Source organism: Eumetopias jubatus, unplaced genomic scaffold (assembly GCF_037043125.1).
Source record: "Eumetopias jubatus isolate StellerSeaLion01/CBP00866 unplaced genomic scaffold, mEumJub1_p1.0 scaffold_4, whole genome shotgun sequence".
NCBI lineage: Eukaryota > Metazoa > Chordata > Mammalia > Carnivora > Otariidae > Eumetopias > Eumetopias jubatus.
This window is the reverse complement of record NW_028274810.1, coordinates 183,503,665-183,524,684: the sequence shown is the minus strand read 5'-3', so window position 1 is coordinate 183,524,684 and position 21,020 is coordinate 183,503,665. Positions and strand designations below refer to the sequence as shown.

The following is a 21,020-nucleotide window of genomic DNA, read 5'->3' as shown; positions in this document are numbered from 1 at the left end:
TATTAATATAAAAATCCAGCACTGATCAAAGAACAAGCGGCACAGCACGAATGCACAGCGGGTGCGGGAAGAGCATTTAGAAGGAGGGCTGTAAGTGGGACTGACCTGCTCAAGACTTCCTGAACTGAGGAAACCTGGGTGAGTGCCGACCGTCCCCTCCCTCCCCTGCAACTCGATTCCAGCCCCCACCCACTCCCCACCCACATCAATGAAGATTTTTTGTATTCCACCATTCCATGTAAACATGACATCAAGAAGGGGAGAAACACTAGCTATGCTAAGACCGGCAATTCATGATAATTTTGAAATCAACCATAAAATCGTGAAAAAGAATTAAGTATTTTCACATGATACACAACTCTATACTCCCTGTTACATAAACTCAAATCCATCTCTACGTTACCAAAAATTTAATATTTAACTCCTTAAAATAAGAATCAAAATCAAAATCCATAGACAGCTCAGTTCTATAATTTCATAAGTATCCAATTTATACTTAAAATGTAATTTTAAACATATATTTAAAACAAAAAAAATTCCCTGCAGTAAAAAATAAATATTACTTTACCATATCCAAAATTATGATTTAGTCTCATAAACAGAAGCCTTAGGAGGAATGCAACATCAAAAAAAATCTAAAAATCATGTAGGGTAAAAAAGTGAAAAAAAATCCAGAGTGTGCAGGAAATCCGAAAGCGTGGCCTACGAGCAAAACAATGAGTACAGATAAACATGCAAAAATGTCATGAAAAGCTGCTACTGCCATTCAGGCAGACTTTCATTCTACTTTTATCCATGATTATATTTTAATTATGTTCAACTGATTTATTTCACTACATAAGTACTAACATAAATCATTTATGAAAACTCATTTTAATTAAAACAAAATGCTAAAAGGAAACAAAATCAACTCTGTTTTCATGTTTGTATTTGGTGTGAAAATAATTCCAAGAGAATTTTGCAAGATTCAATCAATAAACATCTTTAGGATACCAGTGCCATATTTTCAGGGGCGGGGGGAAAGCGTCTACTTTAGGCAAGTAGAAAGGCAGTCTCCACCAGCTCGATTTGGTGAAGACAAATTAGATACCTGCATAAAGACATGGATTCAAAATCCTTTTTACATTTGGGGATACACTTTGCAGAAGATTTACTTTCCGAATTGCATTCTATTCGATCTCATGTTAATCTGACATTTAAATAAATTGCTTTACTTGAGCAATTTTCATTCTCTGGCACAAAGAGACATGGAAATGTATATGTCACAACAAAATACATGTCGCAACAAAATTTTTCTTCATATGAAAATATTTTTAAAAAGAAAGCATAGGAAACTACTGACATTAAGCTTCTCCATCAAGGGAGATTTATCATAATTAAAACAAAGTTAAAAGAGCTTAGCACATAATTAGAAAGGCAGAAAAAGGATATTCTCTCATCAGCTAGTCAGTGATAGAGAGCAAAGAAACCAGTTTCTGGCTATAAAGACATTTACTTTCTCTTTTGTAATCATACATTGAAAAATGTACCGAGAAACTAAATCAAGTTCCTAAATTCAAGGAAAATATTCCAATTGCAAATGTGTCATCTTCAATGCATGATCATTTAAACAATAAAAATTCTCAACCAAAAAATTTTCTCCACTAGCAAAGAAAAAATGGTAAACACCTTATCTCATACCCATCTTTTCTTCCACATCAGAAATACACATTTAAAAAAAAGCTAAACCCAACAATAAATCCTTCATGAGAAAGAACTATTAAAATGAATTTTTCTTATTAACAAAACAGAATTTATAGTTCAGTAACCTTAATCTCAACAAAAAGGGAAAATAAAATTGTGTTTCATAGAAGGCAAATATAAGCTTGCTGGTTGCAACAGCCTCAAAATCTACTAAATGCCAATATTCTTTAAACTAATTTCAAGAAAGAGGCATAAACAAACCAAGAGATACAAAATTACTAAATAATTCATTTGTGTTGAAAATGTGGCCCATGGTAAAATGAAACAAGGAGAGAAATCGAGTCAAGTATTCTGTTTTTACTGACAGCCTTGAAAAGTTTTTTTCTCTTGCAAAAGAGATAAAAACCATTTCTGAGTGCCCTCTGCTTTGATCCCTTTCTTCTTGCACTGAGTATATGAAAACATGTAAAAACCCTTTCAGTCCATGAAGTACGGCTAGCACTATCTCTGAAATCTATCCAAGTTCATCTACTACTTGTTATCACAACTTTCAGTGTTCTAATCCAAGCCACTAGCCATTTCCTCTCTCAAACACAAGTAGAACCTACTAAAATGGTCCTTTGCTTTCACACTTACCCGTGTACAATCCATTCACCAGAGAGTAGCCTCAGAGATCTTTTTAAAACGTATATAAAATCTTCTCATTCTCCCATTTTCAAATCTTCCAATGGCTTTCAACTCATCTTGTAAAAGGAAGAGTCAAATGGTAGCCCTCAAGACCCTACATGATCGGTTCCCTGACAACCTCTCCTTGTGCATCTTGTTCCATGCTGGCCCTCATACCACCCTCAAATTACAGTCTCTTAAGCCAGGTACTATTGACATATTGGGCAGGACACTTCTTTGTGGTGGGGGGCTGTCCATGCATCGTAGGATGTTTAGCAGCATCCCTGGCCTCTACCCACTTGTACCAGTAGCGCCAGCACCCTCCATTGTCTCTGGACAACCAGACATTGCTTTTAAGAAGCCGAGCTTCATAGCCCTTTCCCTCTCATCCCCTTTACCTGAAATGCTTACCCCTAATACTTGGGTTGTATGGCTAGTTCCTTATCATTAGTGTCAGCTTAGCTGTTCTGGCCTACTCAGAGAGGCCTTCTCCACTCATCCTATGTAAAGCTGCACCTACCTTCCATCATATCTATAGCCCAGCATTTCACACAGGGTACAAAGTGCTCAAAAAGTGGTTATTGAAAGAATGCATAAATGTCAGTATTTATGAACAAAAGTGCTTAAGTGGCAACATCATAATATTTCATATATGATGCCACAGCAGTACTCCCCAATAGTTCCCTATACTGTATTGCCTGCATCTTTCAAATGCATGCCTTCCAAGGCACCATTAATTCTTTCCTTTGGAAGTACTCATAGTGTTATTCTCAGTTACAAGGAATGTGTGTATTTGTTCACTGCGCCTTCACAAAACAGCCCAACCCCAAAGCATCCTTCCAAATGGTGAAGAACAGAGAGGTACGTGAACTGTTCAGTAGAGCACTGGAAGCACTCAACACCCAACCCACAGTGAAAAACAGCCACGGCAAAGGAAATTCTGGTTTGTTCCACCACAGACACAAAAGGCTTACTGTTATATTTAAACAGTCACTCTTCAATTTATCTTGTTTTAAGTTGTTTTAAAAATTGTTTTAAAAATTCAATAATTTTTATTCAAAAAATAAAAACAAATGAGAGCAAAACATGACTTCTGTTACTTCAAAGGCAAAAGGCTATAATGAATGAAATGTAAGAGCTGAATCTTAGTTGATCAATCAGTTTTTAGTGTTTTCACATGAACCAGTAAAAAACCGTTCAGGTTAACAATATGCTGAATAGTTAAACCATGCAAAATTGTAAAGCCTCTGATCAGTAATCCAACTGGATTCCATTCAACTCCAAAAAAGACGATTCTCTTAAGCCACAAATGTCCTTTTAGTTACTCCTGTAATTGTTTTTGATATTAGTACTTTGAATATACATTTTTTGAGAACATCAATGCAGTTGGTATCAGTGCTCTCGATTACTACATTTCTAGATATTTCATCAAAATTGCTGATTTAAAAAACTATCATTCGTCAGTGCATTTATCAGAGAACTTTTGGAAGGGGCAAGTGAGAGCTTGCAGATCTGTGCAGGAGAGGAAAGAAAAAGCCAGCACATACCAGTTGTGCACCATGAGTTTCTGCACAGCCAGAAGAGCGTTGTAGCGAACCTGCTGGTCCTCGTGGTGCATGTGGTTCATGACCAGCTGCTTCCCACCAAGCTGTTCAATGACCCTGTGGAACAGAAGCCACTTCGTGAAGATGCTGAAATTCCTTGCTAACTCATGCTGTTAGTCAGCAGAGAGCCCATATATGAAAGTGCCAAGGGGTTTTAAAGAGAAAAGTTACAATATAGGTGAGTAAACCAACATGTCTTTTTTTATATCATTTTTCCTGAATCACAGGTTTAACATATTCAAATATTTTCTCTTTTCAATTCCTACTGGAGAATCTAGCTGCTATTCTCATTTCCTAATCCAGGCAAGTATCATCTACCTGGATACCTCACAGACTGCTGTAGTACTCTAGAGTACAGTTTTCTAAGTTGTTAAGTATTAAAACTTCATTACCAGTATTTCTGGCTTGCCTAAAAGCAATATACTGAACACCACCTAATGTCTGTAACAGTATCAGATCGGTATTAAATCCACCAGTTGCCATGCTGTGAGCGAGGCTCAGATGCAGACGGCAGGGAACATGGTTAAAAACACCTAGTAGAAATCATGTTAATTTCCTGAAAAAGACTTGATTTATAAGATATCTGTCCTTTGTCATAATGATGCAATATGCCACATGACCTCCTGGCCAGTGAAACAGGAGAAAATTCCTACTGTCAAGAGCACCAAGATGACTGACAACTGACACTTCTTTCTATCACTGTGTCCCCTAACACCCTGAAAAATCCAGTTATTATAGATGCAAAAGTGAAGCAAAAATACTGATTTGCTTCACGAACAGAAAGAGGCTCTCTGTTCCCTTGCAAGGGTGTGGCTGTGGCTAGAGCTGTGGAAGCTCTTAACTCTGGCACAACAGTGTGGAGTCTCCAGGCCAAACCATCTGGTGAGCGCCACCAACACCGCCACACGGTCAGTGATAACGCAGTAGGGCCTTCAGCGGTCGCAGACAGTCTCAAGGATGGGTGGATGGGGGTGAAGAGTGAGAGAGAGGCTTTTATCTGTATACCTTTTTACATTTTTTTTAAATTTTATTTTATTTTATTATGTTATGTTAGTCACATACAAATACATCATTAGTTTTTGATTATACTTAATTTTTAAAGCATCTTTGAAAAAAATGGATTGAGGGGGAAAAGTACAGTATAATTATAACCAAACATCAGCTGAGTGCCTGTTATGCACCAGGTACTGTGCTTTAAAACATTATTTTAACACCAACTCTGCTCTTTATTGGATAGGTTACATTAAGTCATTTAACCTAGTAAATTCCTTCCTGGCAAATGAGGGGAACAAGGACACCTTCTTTACAGCATTGCCGTGAAGACCAAAGGCCACAAAACCGAGGTCCCTGCAATACAGCAAGCCCATGTCTGCTGCTATAATAATGACATTGGTGCTAGTGATGGTGGTAATGAGGACACAAGGGGCTGCTCCCCTTTAAGCCATTCTCCTCAAAGCAAACTTTCCAAAAATCTGAATTATCCATTTCCCTGCTTAAAACAATGGCTGAGTGGGTCCTTCCCAGGCTGACTTGGAGTCACAGTCGCACACCTGTGCTCCCTGCACTCTGACTCCCCTGGCCTTCTTTCAGGTCCTTCAGCCACAGGCCCTTGGCACATGCCGTTTTCTCACCCAGAGGCTTTCCCACTTCATATAACATCCCACTTTATATAGCAGATAACTTCATCTTTCAGATCTTGCCTCAATTGTCACTTCCTCAGAGAAGCCTTCTCTCTGCCCATAGTAATTCCTCAAATATGCCCTTTTCACGGCATTCTGTCTCTTTCCTTCCTTGTACTCATCTGAGTTGTAATTTTACACCTGAATGACTTTCTAAACTATTAAGTTTGTCTTCCTCATTATACAAGAAGATCCATGAAGGCCAAACTATGCATGATGTTGCTTACCCTATATTCCCAGGGCTCAAGACAGAAAGTCCTCATCAAATATCTATTAACTAGATTATATTTTCTTAATATATACTACATTAATAGCAATATCTATTATCATCCAGTTTTTGTCAAAATGACATCATTAAAGGACAAGTAAGCCTTCAAAAAACATAGGCCTTTATTGTAGCAAAACTGCCTAATGATAACCCTCCCTCAACTGCTATAGCATACTATTACTAGAATCCCAAATAATTAGAATTGCAAACATTTACACAACACTCACTATCTGCCAGCTGTTCACCTTTGCAATTTGCATTATCAACTCTTTCAAGAGTTTTAGGTAGTCTAGGATGGCAATCGGGATTAATGATGGAGAACAGAAATTTAAAAGAAAAATATACAAATCAGGAGTAACATTCAGGTCCAATGTGCCGCCTTCTCACATGTGCTTAGAATCATCCATTGCCACACTAGAAAATATCGATCTGCCTAAGCAGGTGATTTAACTAGATATCAGTTTACCTAACATCTTTGTAATCATGTTAATTTTGTGGAGCTGCTGAAACTCATAGGGATACATGTACATACGGGTTGATGACGATAATATGGAAATCTCCTTCTGTGTCAGTATCACTGAGATGCCAAATCAATAGATATCAGACACTAAAGTGGATCTGTGAGAGAACATCACATACAGAATTTATAAAGAACTCTAACAACTTTTAATCCCCTTGGGGAATTCTATGTCAAATATTAAAGGATCCAGGGAGGAGAAGGATGATTTGTATATACTCTGTGGAATGTGATGGACCACACGGTAGGTCCCTGCCCTACAGAAAAGAAAAAGGTGGTGACGGCATGTTAAGGAAACCACACACAGAGACAGGCACGCATTTCCTACAGTTGGGAGGACAGCAGCCGGGTTCCTAACAGTGGCCCAAGCCTGAGAGGTCACGGTAATCCCCAGCAGCAAAGTAGAGGGAGCTGTGTCAGGATCAGCCGACATTCCCAGAACCTAGGGGTGCAAAGAAGTTTGAGTGGCACCATGAGCCAGATGAAACACAACAATGGCTCACCCCAGCCTAGGGGAGCTGCAGTGAATGGCCCAGAAGAGGTCCTTCCAGTGAACCCAAAAAGGTACTCCCAAGAGAAATTATCAGCTTCAGACATCTACCAAGGTGGGAGAACATAAAGCAGCCATCAATAACAGCCAGTAAGAAAATCTCTGCTTCTCCCTGTCACCTCCTCCTTCCCCATTCACCAGCCTTAGGAAGACTAAGCCAACAGTAGGTAAGCTCAGGGAAACGGAGCCAGGAAGAGAAAGGACTATGGCCCTGCCCTGCACCTGCTGACAGCATCACAGATAAAAGAGAGAAGTCCTACTTTTGAATAAGTAGCATGAAGGGCTACCAAATGTCTTCAACCAAACTCTTTTTGTGATTTAAAATGACCATAGGGCTATGAGGGGAAAAGTAAAGTAACCCACCTAGGTTTTCATCCAAAGGCATGAAAAGATTATCGTCCCTGAATAAGTTTTAAATGGGTTCGGGGGGGGGGGGGCAAATCTAAAGACATTCTTATTTCATCACAACCTCTTATTCAACCAACCAATCTGGTATTAGTATATATGAGCTACTTTAGGGGGTTTGGCACAGCTGGCTTCCTACTCCTGCTGGTTAATGTAATGCCCCTGTCTCCCCCTGCTCGTGCCTATTCCTCTTAAAGGGGACTTCTATGCACGGTGCGTTTGCAAGCAGGAATCCATGACACACACATCCACTCTCTTTTCTCTTCCACAATGGCTCAGTGCCACCTGGGGCTAACAAGTTCAGTAATAGGAAGGCCATCTGTCTATTACTGAATTTCTCAGGAAGATTCTATTTTGGCCTCCATCTGTTACCGCCTTTGTCAAGTTTCTCAATAGTCTGAAATTCAGGCAAGTAGGAAGAGAACTATTTATTGGGCCCCATCTGGATCCTTCAACACATGGAAAATACAGCCGATTCTCATTATTTATGGTAGTTGTGTTCTATAAAGTCACCAAGAACACTGATTTAGTGATTACTGAGACTCCTAGGGGAAATACAGGATTATATTCCTGCATGCCTCTAGTCGTGACATTCCCATCAACCTGACGATAGATAGCCCTGTTTTACATGTTTCTGTTTAAAGACAACTTAATGTCTGTTGTTGATTCATCAACAATGAAATCACAGCCAACAGCACTATAACTCATAACTGAATGAGGCTTATCTAAGACATGTACTTCCTCCATAAGGTACATCCCAGCCTTCTTGTGCTCAGAAACACCAGAGAGCACTTCAGCACTATGCTGACGGGCCATTTTACACAGCGAAATCACCAAGAAAAAGCACAAAAACGCAAAAAACATGGCACTAAACAAATCTCAAAAAGGGCACCAGTTTATAGTGAGACAAGAAGGCAGAGCATTGCCTTGTTTGACTTCAGTTGTGTATCCAGCAACTCAAACTCTCCTCTGCCCTGCATGTGTCAACAAATGATCTCAAAAGTGTTAATATTAATTTGGGGATTACAAATTTTAACAAACAGGGAAATTCACAAATACAGAATCCATAAAAAACGAGGATTAACTGTACATGAATAAATATAATCTCAGAAAGCCACCATCGTATGTGTAAAATATGATGGATTTAAAAATCAGGGATCACGTACCATTTATAACAACAACAAAAGCATTTTATACATGCCAGGCACAATGTTAAACACTTCATATATTTTACCTCATGTAATCCTCACAACAAATGTGTTGCCTACCCCTCTATACAGTGGTGTTTTTGACATTTTAAACTCTTGACCCTTATACTATCTTCTCATACCAGCAGCAAGTAATTTTTAAAGACTTTTGCTTTTAATAATTTACATTATTATATTTATTCATCAAGCCTTCATTTTCAAACTCCAGAGATTCCAACAGATCTCACAGAGGGATGGACAATCTCCATTCCACTGAAACTCAGTGCTCTACAATGAACAGACATATCCTGTCTTCTAAATTTAATTGAGACACCAATTACTTTCAGATTATACAGATGTCCAAAATCATTGATGCTTGAAAAAACAGTGAGAAAAGAATCTTTCCAGTTAGTATATTAATACAAAACATCATTAACACAAGACATCATTAAAAAGACAGGGTATTTGGGTGATTTAATTTAGAACTAGATCCGAGTACTTTGTTCATAAGCTATTGTCTAATAGGGAAAAACTTGCTAACTGTATACCAAAACAAGCTGATGGCATGTTAGGCTTTAGAGACCTGCAGTATTATAATACATGATTAACAAGCTCAGTACTCACAAGAACTTTTAAGGAATGTAGCAGCTGGTGAAACAGAAATGTAATTTTAGAGTAAACTTTAAATATCCTAAAAGGCACAGCACTATTTTTGTTTGTTCTAAAGGTCTTTTTCCCTCTTAATGTAGTTCTACACTATATAATATAGTTACATAAAATATCTTGATGAGTCTACTGTTTAGCATTCTATTCATGGCTAATGAAATTATATCACACTATAACTAATATTATGATTCCACAACATATTGCTAAAAATGGTTACGTTGCACACGATTCAATTTACATGCAAGTAGATACTTGCATATGTATGAAACAATGAACCCGCTAGAGTCCATAAGTTTAATAACACAGAAATCACTATTTTGTATTTTTCTATTTTGTTCCCCTTAAAGAAGGTCATCAACATGGGGCGCCTGGGTGGCTCAGTCGTTAAGCGTCTGCCTTCGGCTCAGGTCATGATCTCAGGGTCCTGGGATCAAGCCCTACATGGGGCTCCCTGCTCCACCGGAAGCCTGCTTCTCCCTCTCCCACTCCCCTACTTGTGTTCCCTGTCTCTCTCTGTCAAATAAATAAATAAAATCTTTCAAAAATAAAAGAAGGTCATTAACTAATTTTTAAATTTTTAAAAAACAAAACTAATTTAGTAGACTATTTACCAGGCTTCTAAATGGGAAAGTTCTTGCAAAGCATAAAAGTAGTGGAAGAAAACACAAAGGTTTTCGCTGGAATGAAAGTTCCATGAGACAATACTCAGAATGGTGCCTAGCACACAGCAGATATCAAATAAAGCATTAATACCTAGTGAATTAATGAATTTCACCATTCGGTAACTGAAACTTACATGATAAAAATTTTATGAATAGAATAATGATATAAGCAGCAAACTTTAAAAATGTCTGTCTCAAACGTAGCAGCTCAATTCCCAATAAGTCACATAAGTTATCAAAGTACAAATTAAAAGCACCAGATACCAGTTTCCCCTGTGAGAGTTTAAAGGGAAATGGTAACACCCATTGCTGCTAAGAAGGTGGTGAAGATGCTATTCTCACATACTGATGCTTGGAGTCTGAAGTCCTCTCTATTTAATAACGTTTTTAAAATCTCAGAAGTACTTATATAGTTTCTCTCATTGAATGTATTTAAGGGACCAGAAAAAAAGAAAATAATCAGAAATGTTTGCAAAGATGTTCACTCTGTTTTTTATAAGGATGAAAAACTGGAAACATACCACAAATGGCCACTAATAAGACTTGAGCACACTGGACTACATTTATCTATAGGCAGCATTAATGTATATTTTTTAAAATTTGTAGATGGGAAATTCCCATGAAAAATGAATAAAAACAGGAGATAAAATAGGAGATATTATATGATCAATATTTTGGAAGAAAAAAATGTATGTATAGAGGAAAAAAACCTGAAAATAAATAAACCATTACTTTTACCTCAAAACTACAGTCTTGTTTTTTATTATTCTTTTCTGTATTTTTCAAGTTTTCTATAGTAAGGATGTTACTTTTCATGATAACGCTAACTTAGAAAAGATAAATGAATTCGGTCTGATTGATAAAAAGTTAATGCCAGGGGCGGCTGGGTAGCTCAGTCGGTTAAGCGTCTGCCTTCAGCTCAGGTCATAATCCCGGGGTCCTGGGATCAAGCCCCACATTGGGCTCTGCTTGGTGCAGAGCCTGCTTCTCCCTCTGCCTCTGCCATTCCCTCCACTTGTGCTCTCTGGCTCTATCTCTCTGTCAAATAAATAAATAAAATCTTTATTAAAAAAAGAGTTAATGCCACTATCAAAACAAGTTATTAATCTTTATTTGTATGTGCTATGCTAGGCTTTGTACAAAGGGAAACAGGTATTTACCTCATATAAAAGTGTTCATTTTAAGAGAAGCAGGAATTCTTTTGATAGTTCTTTCTCTCAACATTTATTATGCCCTACTGTGGTAAACGATAGTTAGATATAGTTCCTCTTTTTGAGAGCTCATAGTTCAGTTTTGGGGGGGGAGAAGGGACATAACGAGGTTATCATTATGTACAAGCTGAAAAGGGCTATGTATATATACATATACCAAAAATTGGAAGCACAGAAAATTGGACAGATACTGTGTTTTGTTTTAATGGCAATATACTGGTTTGCCAGATGAAAAAGAGAAGAATTTTTATATCAGTTAGTATTTTTACTTGAAGAGATAGAAACTTGACTACCTAATTAAATCAGTGAAAGAATTTCTTGAAAGTTAAGTGTAGCTTGGAAGGCCGGGGAGCCAAGTGTGAAGTCTGTCCAGATTGAACGACTGAATCACAAGCAAGCGACCAAATGAGCAGTCCAGCAAGCGTGCTACTCAGGTGAGGCGCAGAACCTGAAGTTCCCTCTGCTCGTGCCCAGACACCAGGTACTACTGCTTCCCCTCCTCACGGGAGCCCAGCCACGGCTGCTGCCTGAAGGGAATGCCTGCGATACCCACTACCCTCCACCCTCAGTCCTGCCGGAAGTCTGGGGCAGAGAGATCTGATTTGCTGAGCGAGGACATAAGCATGTGGCTGGAAGCAGAGGAATTTAGGAAAGCATGCTGCTGGCATTTTTATCTTCTACACTGAAAGGGAGCACATGCCATGGGAATTCCCTGAATATAGGAAGACTGTTTAGATGTTGTACGCCTTAAAAGAAAAAAAATAAATAAACGTTCACTATGGTATTCCAGGCAGAAGAGGGTAGTACATCTGCACAAGCCCTAGAAGGGTTTGATGTGTCTCTGAGGTTGCTGCTGCAATGTTCTGCTGCTTGGAACGATCTTCACTACACCATCTGCACCAGTGAGTTATGCATGCAAAGGGGGCACACTCTCTTCGGGACAACTCTCAGGCACTAGTCACCAAAGTGTGATTTCTGGGTGTTCTGCAGGGCCACAGGTGGTCTTGTGCTTTCCGAGGACAAAGCAATGGAACAGTTTTATTCACATCACATCATACACATTTGAAAAATAAGATTAATGAGTGGTGTTTGTTTCCTGGAAATCATATCACAGTCCTAAAGGCTGTGGGTCCTTCACAAGAACTGAACTGGCAAGTACAGTTGACAGGATAAATTCATTTGGATAGCTTACTTCCATCTTATTTGCATTTATTGAGGACAATTATTAAACTTGTAGTTCGGGGGGAAGTTACTGTTCTGTTATGCTCTCCACCTGAATTTACAAAAACAAGTTACTGAATCAAAAGGGTTTCTTTCAACTACAAAAGGAGTCATGAAAATAACAACAAATATGTAAAACAATAGTGAACTGGAATTCATTTTGGATATCATATGTAAATCCACATGCCAAGACAAATCTGAGTATGATGAAAGAGAATGATAGGAAATACAGTATTGCTACCTAAGCATTTATCACTGGACCAGCAATACATTCACCTGGAGTCTCCAAAACATTTCTGATATGAAACTTTGTCAACTGATCGATCATATACTATATTCTTACAATAAAGTAAGCAAAAAAAAGGAAATGTTATTAAGAAAATCATAAGACAAAATACATTTACAATCCTGTAGTATAAAAAATCCACATATAAGAGGACCCACACAGTTCAAACCAGTGTTGTTCAAGGGTCAACTGAAATTGCTATCATGCAGGACAGCAGACACTTAACAAATGGACAAAATTACTCATTTAACTGGTTTATCAAATACCTAAACAGTACATACTATGTGTTGAGTGCTAAGTGTATTACATATGAATTCATTTAGTCCTCACATTTACAGAGGAGGAAACTGAGGCACAGAGAGGCTATATGCCAAGGTCGCAGAGTTACCAGGTGGCAGGGCTGGGATATGACTCTAAGCAGGCAAGTTTAGTCTGTGCACTTAACCACTTGTAATTCTGTACTGATGACTGTGGTGCCCATTAGCTATTAGTACATGTACTGTGCACATATGGAGGAGATACTCCTGGTATCTCTGGAGGATATAATATGGACAAGAAGTTGGACTTGGTACTGACAGAGGACTAGTTATGTGCAGCCGGGAGAGTCAGTGCTACATGGATAAAAAGGTTTTACTAACTCAACTGGAACAACAATGTGCCTGCCTACTAATCTTCTTAGTGTTTAAAGAAATGCAAGTGTGAATTTGATCAAGTTATAAGAATTGAGTGAAGAAAAACATGAGGGAGCACAAGACTGCCTTTCCAGACAGTAGAAACATGCCATTCTTTTGGCAGGGGGAAGGAACTTAATTTCTGTGCTGGCATTATTTTTCTTCAAGTAGTGGGAAAGGATAATTATTGGTTTCCTCAGTATGTGAGGCGTAAGACAGCACTTTCAGTGATAATAGCAGTAAAGATCCTTTCCATTATTCTAAGCAACTTAGCAATGTAGTCATCATCTTGAATAGATTAAAAAATACCAACAAAAATATCAACATTGGGGCACCAGGGTGGCTCGGTCAGTTAAGCATCTGACTCTTAATTTCAGCTCAGGGTCGTGAGATCAAGCCCCACATCGGGCTCCACACTCAGCTCGGAGTCTGCTTCTCCCTCTCCCTCTGCTCTTCCCCTGCTCGTGTTCTCTCTCTAATAAATAAATAATCATGGAACACTACATCAAAAACTAATGATGTAATATATGGTGATTAACATAATAAAATTAAAAAAAAATAAAATTAACTTAAATATTAAAAAAAACCACATCCACAAGCTACAACTGAATTTAAAGAAATACTTTTATATGGCTAAACGCAACAACAAAGTAGACTGGGAATTGTTTTGCCTCTGTCTCACAAGTAGCAACATTCAATTTCCCTGCTTTTACATGGAATGGGCCAGTCAACTTAGTAAATGATAAACTGTTAAAGCAGGTTTCAGGGAGAAATCCAAGTCCAAATTGATCTGAATATCCAGAACTATCTACAAGAGGTTTTAAACTATTGTAGCCATTCCTGCCAACTTATTGTAGTGAGCTACCATTTTTTTAAATCTAGTAGCAATAAAAAATAAAAAAAAGACAGTGAATAGAGAACTTGACTTATGCATGACTCAAGCATCCTGTTCTTGATACCTTGGTAAAAGATCACGAACAAAATAATTCCAATAACTGACATGAAAGAGTTATCAGTACTTTAAGCTATAATTAAATTTGAGTATTGATTAATTTTATTAATATTTATTTCAAATTGTGGGTTTGCAAACCCACCAACAATCTATTTATTAAGTTTCAAACACTCCTAGGAAAATGATTCTTTTATGATTCTATAATGAGGATATTTTGTCTAGATTTGCTTTTTCCCTTTCCAAAAGTACTATAAATAAGCCATTATGTAACTATGAAGGATTCACCTATCATCTATCTGTTTTTCATGTTAAACACATCTTAGATGGGCTAGGGACCTTGGTTATTAGCTATATTTATATAAAAGCAAAATCTGTCTTTGTCTTATCTAAAGATCTTCAATTTTTCATAATAAAATAGGCTATTTTTAAATGGTATAAATGTTAGTTCTTATATCAAAGTGTCAAGAACTACAAAAGGTCTTAGCTTTTATCCCACTTGCAAGCTAGCAAGTAAAGCTGCCATAGTTTCATGGATGCCTGTAGAAGACACTGAGACTCCTGGATCAAAGACAAATGATAGTTTGTCAAGGTAATTGCAATAGCAAGAATATTATAACTTTGTACTGGTTCCCCAAGCCACAATTTCCAGAGGAAAACATGAAGAGAGTTCAATGAGCCCTGCACCCACAGTGTGAAAAAAAGGAATCCGGAACTTAAGGAACCCAAATCTCTCCTAATGGACAGTAAGCATCCTGCCCTTTGCTCCCAGGAAGACATCTACTTGAAAAGGGCATTCAATGTGCAAGGACAGAAAGCTGAGAGATATCTCCCCACATATAAAACCTTCATTTCTACATTATTTTGCTTTCTGGCAAGTTTATCTATGAATATATCACTCCACTGGTCACTGTGATTAATCTGGCAGATGCAGGCTGGAATCAAATCCATAGCAATAAAGCACCATGATCTTATCCATGTGCCCCAAGGTCCTGGATCTAACCAGCTGAAAAAATGCCATAAAGCACCAGGGTCTACTTAAAATTCAAGGGCTTTCCCTTTCAGTTTCTGTAGTGACCTTTACACTTGGCATTAATCCAAGTACAGATGGATACATTAAGAATGCAGAGATTCTTCCTTGGCCCAGGAAGGAAGTCTAGAGCAATTCTGTCATCTATAACAAATGCTGGCCAGTGAGTTGAGGTTAACTTGAATGTCTTCCAGGGTTAAGGTAGTATCACTGATCACTTCTTTCTGGGAACGCCACTGAATCAGCAAAGCAGTTCCTTTCATAGAGATCTCCACGTTCACCTGAGGACTATATGATCTACTGGTAGTGTTTCCTTAAATACTCAGAGGCTTCTTATGACTACTCCTAATGTGTAAGCTACTATGGTTTGGGGAGGGAAGTAAGTTCGTGCCTGGCCTTCATACAGGAAGTACAATACCAAGGATACTCATTGGCCTCTGGGAAGAAAGTGTTCACAACTGCTGGGCCACCCAAATGAGATCTTCATCAGTGGTAGTGGTGGGGCAGGGGGGAGGGCAGACAAGTTGACGGTGCCCTCAGTGTGGCTTCCCAGATGGATGGTGAACCTTAGGGGTCTCAGTTCAAGTCAAATACCTGAGTCTAGTCCCGGTTTTAGGAAAGAAGGACTTATTTGTCTATAGTATCAGATAGGTGATATTTGCCCCATGGAATGTCTAAGAGAGGCTCCACGATGGAGGGTGGGGCAGACATAAAGACGTATTGACAGGTATTTTGCTTGGGAGGTGCAAAAGCTATTGTTATCCCTTCTGTTTCCAATAGACTTTTCAATAGGTTAAAGGGAATGGCCATCAAATTGTGGCAGCACTCTCTGGAGGTAGATGACAGCAGTCAATTAAACATAAAGTGTCCAACAGTTGAGAGATCTCTGTGTTTTCCTTCATGAAGAAAGCTATAGGGACAATTCACTGAAAAACAAAGATCATTAATATTCTCCCTCCCTTGTGTCTCTATTTTTGTCTTTGTAGGTGCTAAAGTTGTAACCCTTCCACTGCTACAAAATTAGTGTGTCCCAGTCCAGCAGCTATAACTTCACCTATTTTATAGTCATTGACTAAATGTATCCAGACCTTTGGTCTAGAAGGGTCAGTTGACAAGAACGGCAAAAGCACTGCTATAAAACTTGCAGAGATGGGCTATGGGAGTGATGCTTGCAAGATGGCTGAATAAGACATCCTTCACACGTATCTGCCCTCTTCAACAGCAATAATTTAGTATCCATCCATGGAAAAGTGCCTTCCTGTGAACTTTGAGATCCAGGTAGGGGACTGTGAAACCCTGGTGCACTCTCCAACTGAGGAAAGACATTTTGAGAAGGTAGAATCACACCCAGGCAGCTGATTTACTGACTGCGGTCCTGGCTACAGACCCGGAAACAGCTCTAGAATGCTGAGAATTCTGCTACCATCCCATTGGTTTTGGTTCTGCCACCAAAATAAGCCAAGGGACCTTGGAGGAGTCACACCTACCATCCAACAGCTAAAAGACACACAGACCTCGGTCCCAGTTGTGTGGACCCTGAAATAGCCCTTGAACAGGCTCCAGCCTCTCTCTGCTGAGGTCTGGGAGTCCCACCCTTACCCAGGAGGTAAGCCTGACAAATGCTGTCAAACTGTAGATTCTGAAAGGGCCCTGAAACTGGTATCCAGCTCATTCTGGCCAGTCCCCAAACATTCTTGCTGGCACAGAGACCCAGCAGGAGACTTCTGGCTGCACTCTTATACATTCTGAAGGGTCCTATGTGTGGCTCTAGCTCCATCACAGAAGGCCTGCCAGCAGGCCAACCAGCTTCAGGGACCCAACAGGAGACGCTCTGACAATACTCCCAGAAATGCTAGAAATGGCCCTATACACAGCTCCATCCCTTCCCAGCCAGTCTATGAGCAGTACTGCTGGCCCAGAAAACCAGTGGGAGACACTCCCATCTGCAACCCAGAGATCCTGAAAGGGTCCTATATTTGGTTCAATTCCCTCCCAAGCTGTAGTCACAAGCAGTCCTCCAACATAGGGATTTGGTGGGGGACACTCAAATCTGTGCCTCAGGAGATCTTGAAACGATCCTATACTCAGCTTCAGTGCCTCCACCAAAGTCAGGGAGCAGTCCTACCCACCCAGGGACCTGTGGCACAAATACCCATCTGTGCCTCCAAATATGCAGACATCAGTTGTGGCCGGGATACCTGCAACAGCCCTGGAACTTGGTTCCAGCTCCTCTCAGCCATGGCCCAGGGCCTATCCTGCCCACCCAGGGATCCATCAGTGACCAGGCAGCAGTCCTCCCTGGGACCTGATAGGAGCTACACCCATCCATACACCTGGTAAGGGGACAGCTGAGTAAGGACACAACTGTGGAGCCTGATACGCACCCTTGTCCCAGCACCACCCTACTGAACAAGGTACTGGAGGCAGTCCCAGCCATCTGAAGACCAGACAGGAAACATGCTTACCTAAGACCCCAGTAACAAACCTGCCAACCACGGACACCACTACAGACTCATAACCATGCATAACCCACTCCAACCCGGAATGAATGTAATTCCAGAGGTAATGTCATCCATTAGCCCAGGCGACAGAGAAGAGGTCATTATCTGCTGAAAGTGGCCTTAAAGACTGGAAAAGGTATTTACTTCTTCAAATGCACAGACATTGATGCAAGGTTACACAGACCCCAAAGAATCAGGTACATATAACACTACCAAAGGAAAATTAATAAAGCTCCAGGAACCAATCCCATAAAAATATATATCTAAAATTTCCCTAACAAAGGATCAAAATTGATCCTTTACAGAAACTTAAGGAAATGAAAGAGAACACAGATAGACAACTGAACAAAATTAGAAACACAACACATGAACAAAATGACAAGAAAGAGAAATAAATAGAACCAAACAGAAATCTTGGAGCTGAAGAATACAATGACAGAACTAAAAAATGCAATAGAGAGCTTGCACACACAGACTTATGTACCTGCTGTATCTGTGCCATCTGCTTCTGAAGTACACCCAGAATAAAGTTCTATGTGAGACCAGTAACGAAGGTTTGCTGGGTCAGAATGAAAACATCCTGCAGTTCAAACACTGAGTGATTCAGTAGCTACACTCAAGAATTTTCTGTTTCTCCTGAAGTAGGTACCAATATCCTGAGTAGTTTCCCATATGGCATTTGCCTAATGTTCTCTCATTTACCCTCCAGAAGAGATGCATTTTCCATATTTACCCATCATATGGAGTTCAGGGATGTTCACGCTCATTATTCTCACCCAAAAGAAGTGCAAGAGAAACTCTCCAAAGGGACATGACAACCTCTTCTCATCTCTGAGACCAAAGGTAGGCTGCCCCTTACCCACCCCAAGCCTACTCCATATAGCAGTGTCAATCCTGACAACTCAGTATGTGATCCATGCGATATCCCACAGCCCTGGCAAATTCTGCTCCAGATGAAACTGTCATAATTTTGGAAGTGAAGTTTACCAAGGTCCACCAATACAAAGCAGTCTGAGTTACTATAAATAAATCAGATCTAGAACAAACAAGGTGAAGATCAAAAATAATATAGTCCATAGACACTTGGAGAGAAAAGATAAACTGCTTGAAGAGATGCATCTCCATCCAGTCACTGACATAATGTTTTATAATGTTGAAATATTTATACACTGTAAGAAGAGAAGGAAGTTATGAAGTAATTGTGGAATGTTAAAATATGCAATTACTTCTGTGGCTCTGCCAATTTTTGCTCATATTCTAAGAGGTTCTGGGCTTACTTGACACTATTTTATGATAAGTAAGATATTTTATAAGTACTGTCATGTCTTCCTTATATATAACTTTTATTATTACTAATGTGGATATTTTGTGTTCGTCAAAGTAGCTAATACTTACTGAGTACTTGCTATGTACCTCCTGGCACTACTCTAATCATTGTATTAGGTTAATTCATTTAATCCTCACATCAGCTTCATGAGAAAGAAATATGACTATTGTCCCAATTTTATAGATTAGAAAACCAACTAGCAAGTGAAATAGCAACAATTCACACCAAGGCACTATGGATTTCTGCTTTTCCAAATAACAGAAAACAGCCCTCTTATACCATTTAATGTTTTCTCCCTTGATATAATATTGGTACCCTGATTTCTTATTTTTCCCAAAAAAAGCCTAACTTTTCATTGTTAATGTACCTAAATGATTTTAAATTATGTGGCTAGCATCACCATGTCTGTAAAGTCTTATCTGTCTCATCCCACAAGGAATTCCTCTCTTTTCAATACTCTGAAATACATAATTCTATTACTACACATCTACTATAACTTTTCTTTACAGGTATTATATTTTCTTCAATACTGTGAATCTAAGAAGAGAATCTAAGATCCTCTCTCTCTGCCCCTTCCCCCCCCCCCGTGAGCACATGTGCACTTGCTCTCTTTCTCTCTGAAATTAATAAGTAAATCTTTAAAAAATAATAACAACAGGGGCGCCTGGGTGGCTCAGTTGGTTGGGTGTCTGCCTTCGGCTCAGGTTGTGGTCTCCAGGGATCATGGTCTCAAGCAGGGAGCCTGCTTCTCCCTCTCCCTCTGCCCCGCCCCCCACCAACTTGTACTCAATTTCTCTCTCTCTCTCTCAAATAAATAAAGTCTTTTTAAAAAATTAAAAATAATAATGTTTCATCGTCTCTGTAACTACTAGTAGTCAATAAATAACCAGCACTCACAAAATGGCTACTGAATTAAAATCATACACACCAAAGAAAATCCTGAACGTGAAATTTCTAATGTGGTCTCTGCTGGCCACTACACAATAGTATTATAGTTGTACTGATACTTTTATATTGCCCATTTTAATTAGGTTTATCATAATTCCCAATATTATGGGCATCTTGATTTCACTTACTCCATTAGTTCCTCTGCTAAACTACTTTTCCCTTACCGTTTGCCTCGTGGATAATGCCGCACATATTCTCCAACATCATGAGCAGCAACAGCTAAGACTTGTGGATCATCTGACACCTCCAGAAGTTTTGTCAAAATTCTGAAATAAATTTAATCCAAAGAGAGATTGATTTCTAGTTGTTCTACAAGGCACAACAGAGCACAGCGTATTTGCAGGTATCTCCTGAAAATAGACATTTACAAATATATTTTCTATAGATATTACTATTACACATAATATATTACATATGAATTAGCAGTTTTCAAATCTTTACATATATATACCAGGTTATTTTCAGATTCATAATGTATGCCACACACAATTCCCAAAATATCAGTAACTCCCTTTCCTGCTCTCTCAAAAAAGACAGCTAGGGTGGGAGTTAATATTATTTTAATACACAATTACCAATGAATCCTTGCCAATTATATTTTGAAGATTAATCATTTGTAAGCCTTTTGTCAGTATTAAAAAGAAGTTACTTTAAGCTGTGATCAAGATGGACCATGAGCCCTGAGCACACACATTCCCCACCACCTTCTCCCTCCACCACTCCAAGTCTCAGGAAGAACTTGAACCTAAACTTCACAAGTAAAACAATGCAAAACAGCAAGTGAATGTTTCTTTTCTTTTTTACTTTATTTTATTATGTTAGTCACCATACATCATTAGTTTTTGATGTCGTGTTCCATGATTCATTGTTTGTACATAACACCCAGTGCTCCATGCAGAACCTGCCCTCTTTAATACCCATCACCAGGCTAACCCATCCCCCCACACCCCTCCCCTCTAGAACCCTCAGTTTGTTTCTCAGAGTCCATA

At 39.1% G+C, this 21,020-nt stretch overlaps 1 protein-coding gene across 2 annotated transcripts in view; it reads right to left on the bottom strand.

Moving 5' to 3' along the window:
- Nucleotides 1-21,020, bottom strand: part of ATP6V1H (ATPase H+ transporting V1 subunit H) — a 124,061-nt gene that overhangs the window by 25,937 nt on the left and 77,104 nt on the right. For both annotated transcript variants that reach the window (XM_028118978.2, XM_028118977.2), the window contains 2 exons: nucleotides 20,196-20,297; nucleotides 3,897-4,010 (listed from right to left, as the gene is read on the bottom strand). In XM_028118978.2, coding sequence (XP_027974779.1) covers nucleotides 3,897-4,010; nucleotides 20,196-20,297 — 216 coding nt within the window. The remainder of the gene's footprint in view (nucleotides 1-3,896; nucleotides 4,011-20,195; nucleotides 20,298-21,020) is intronic.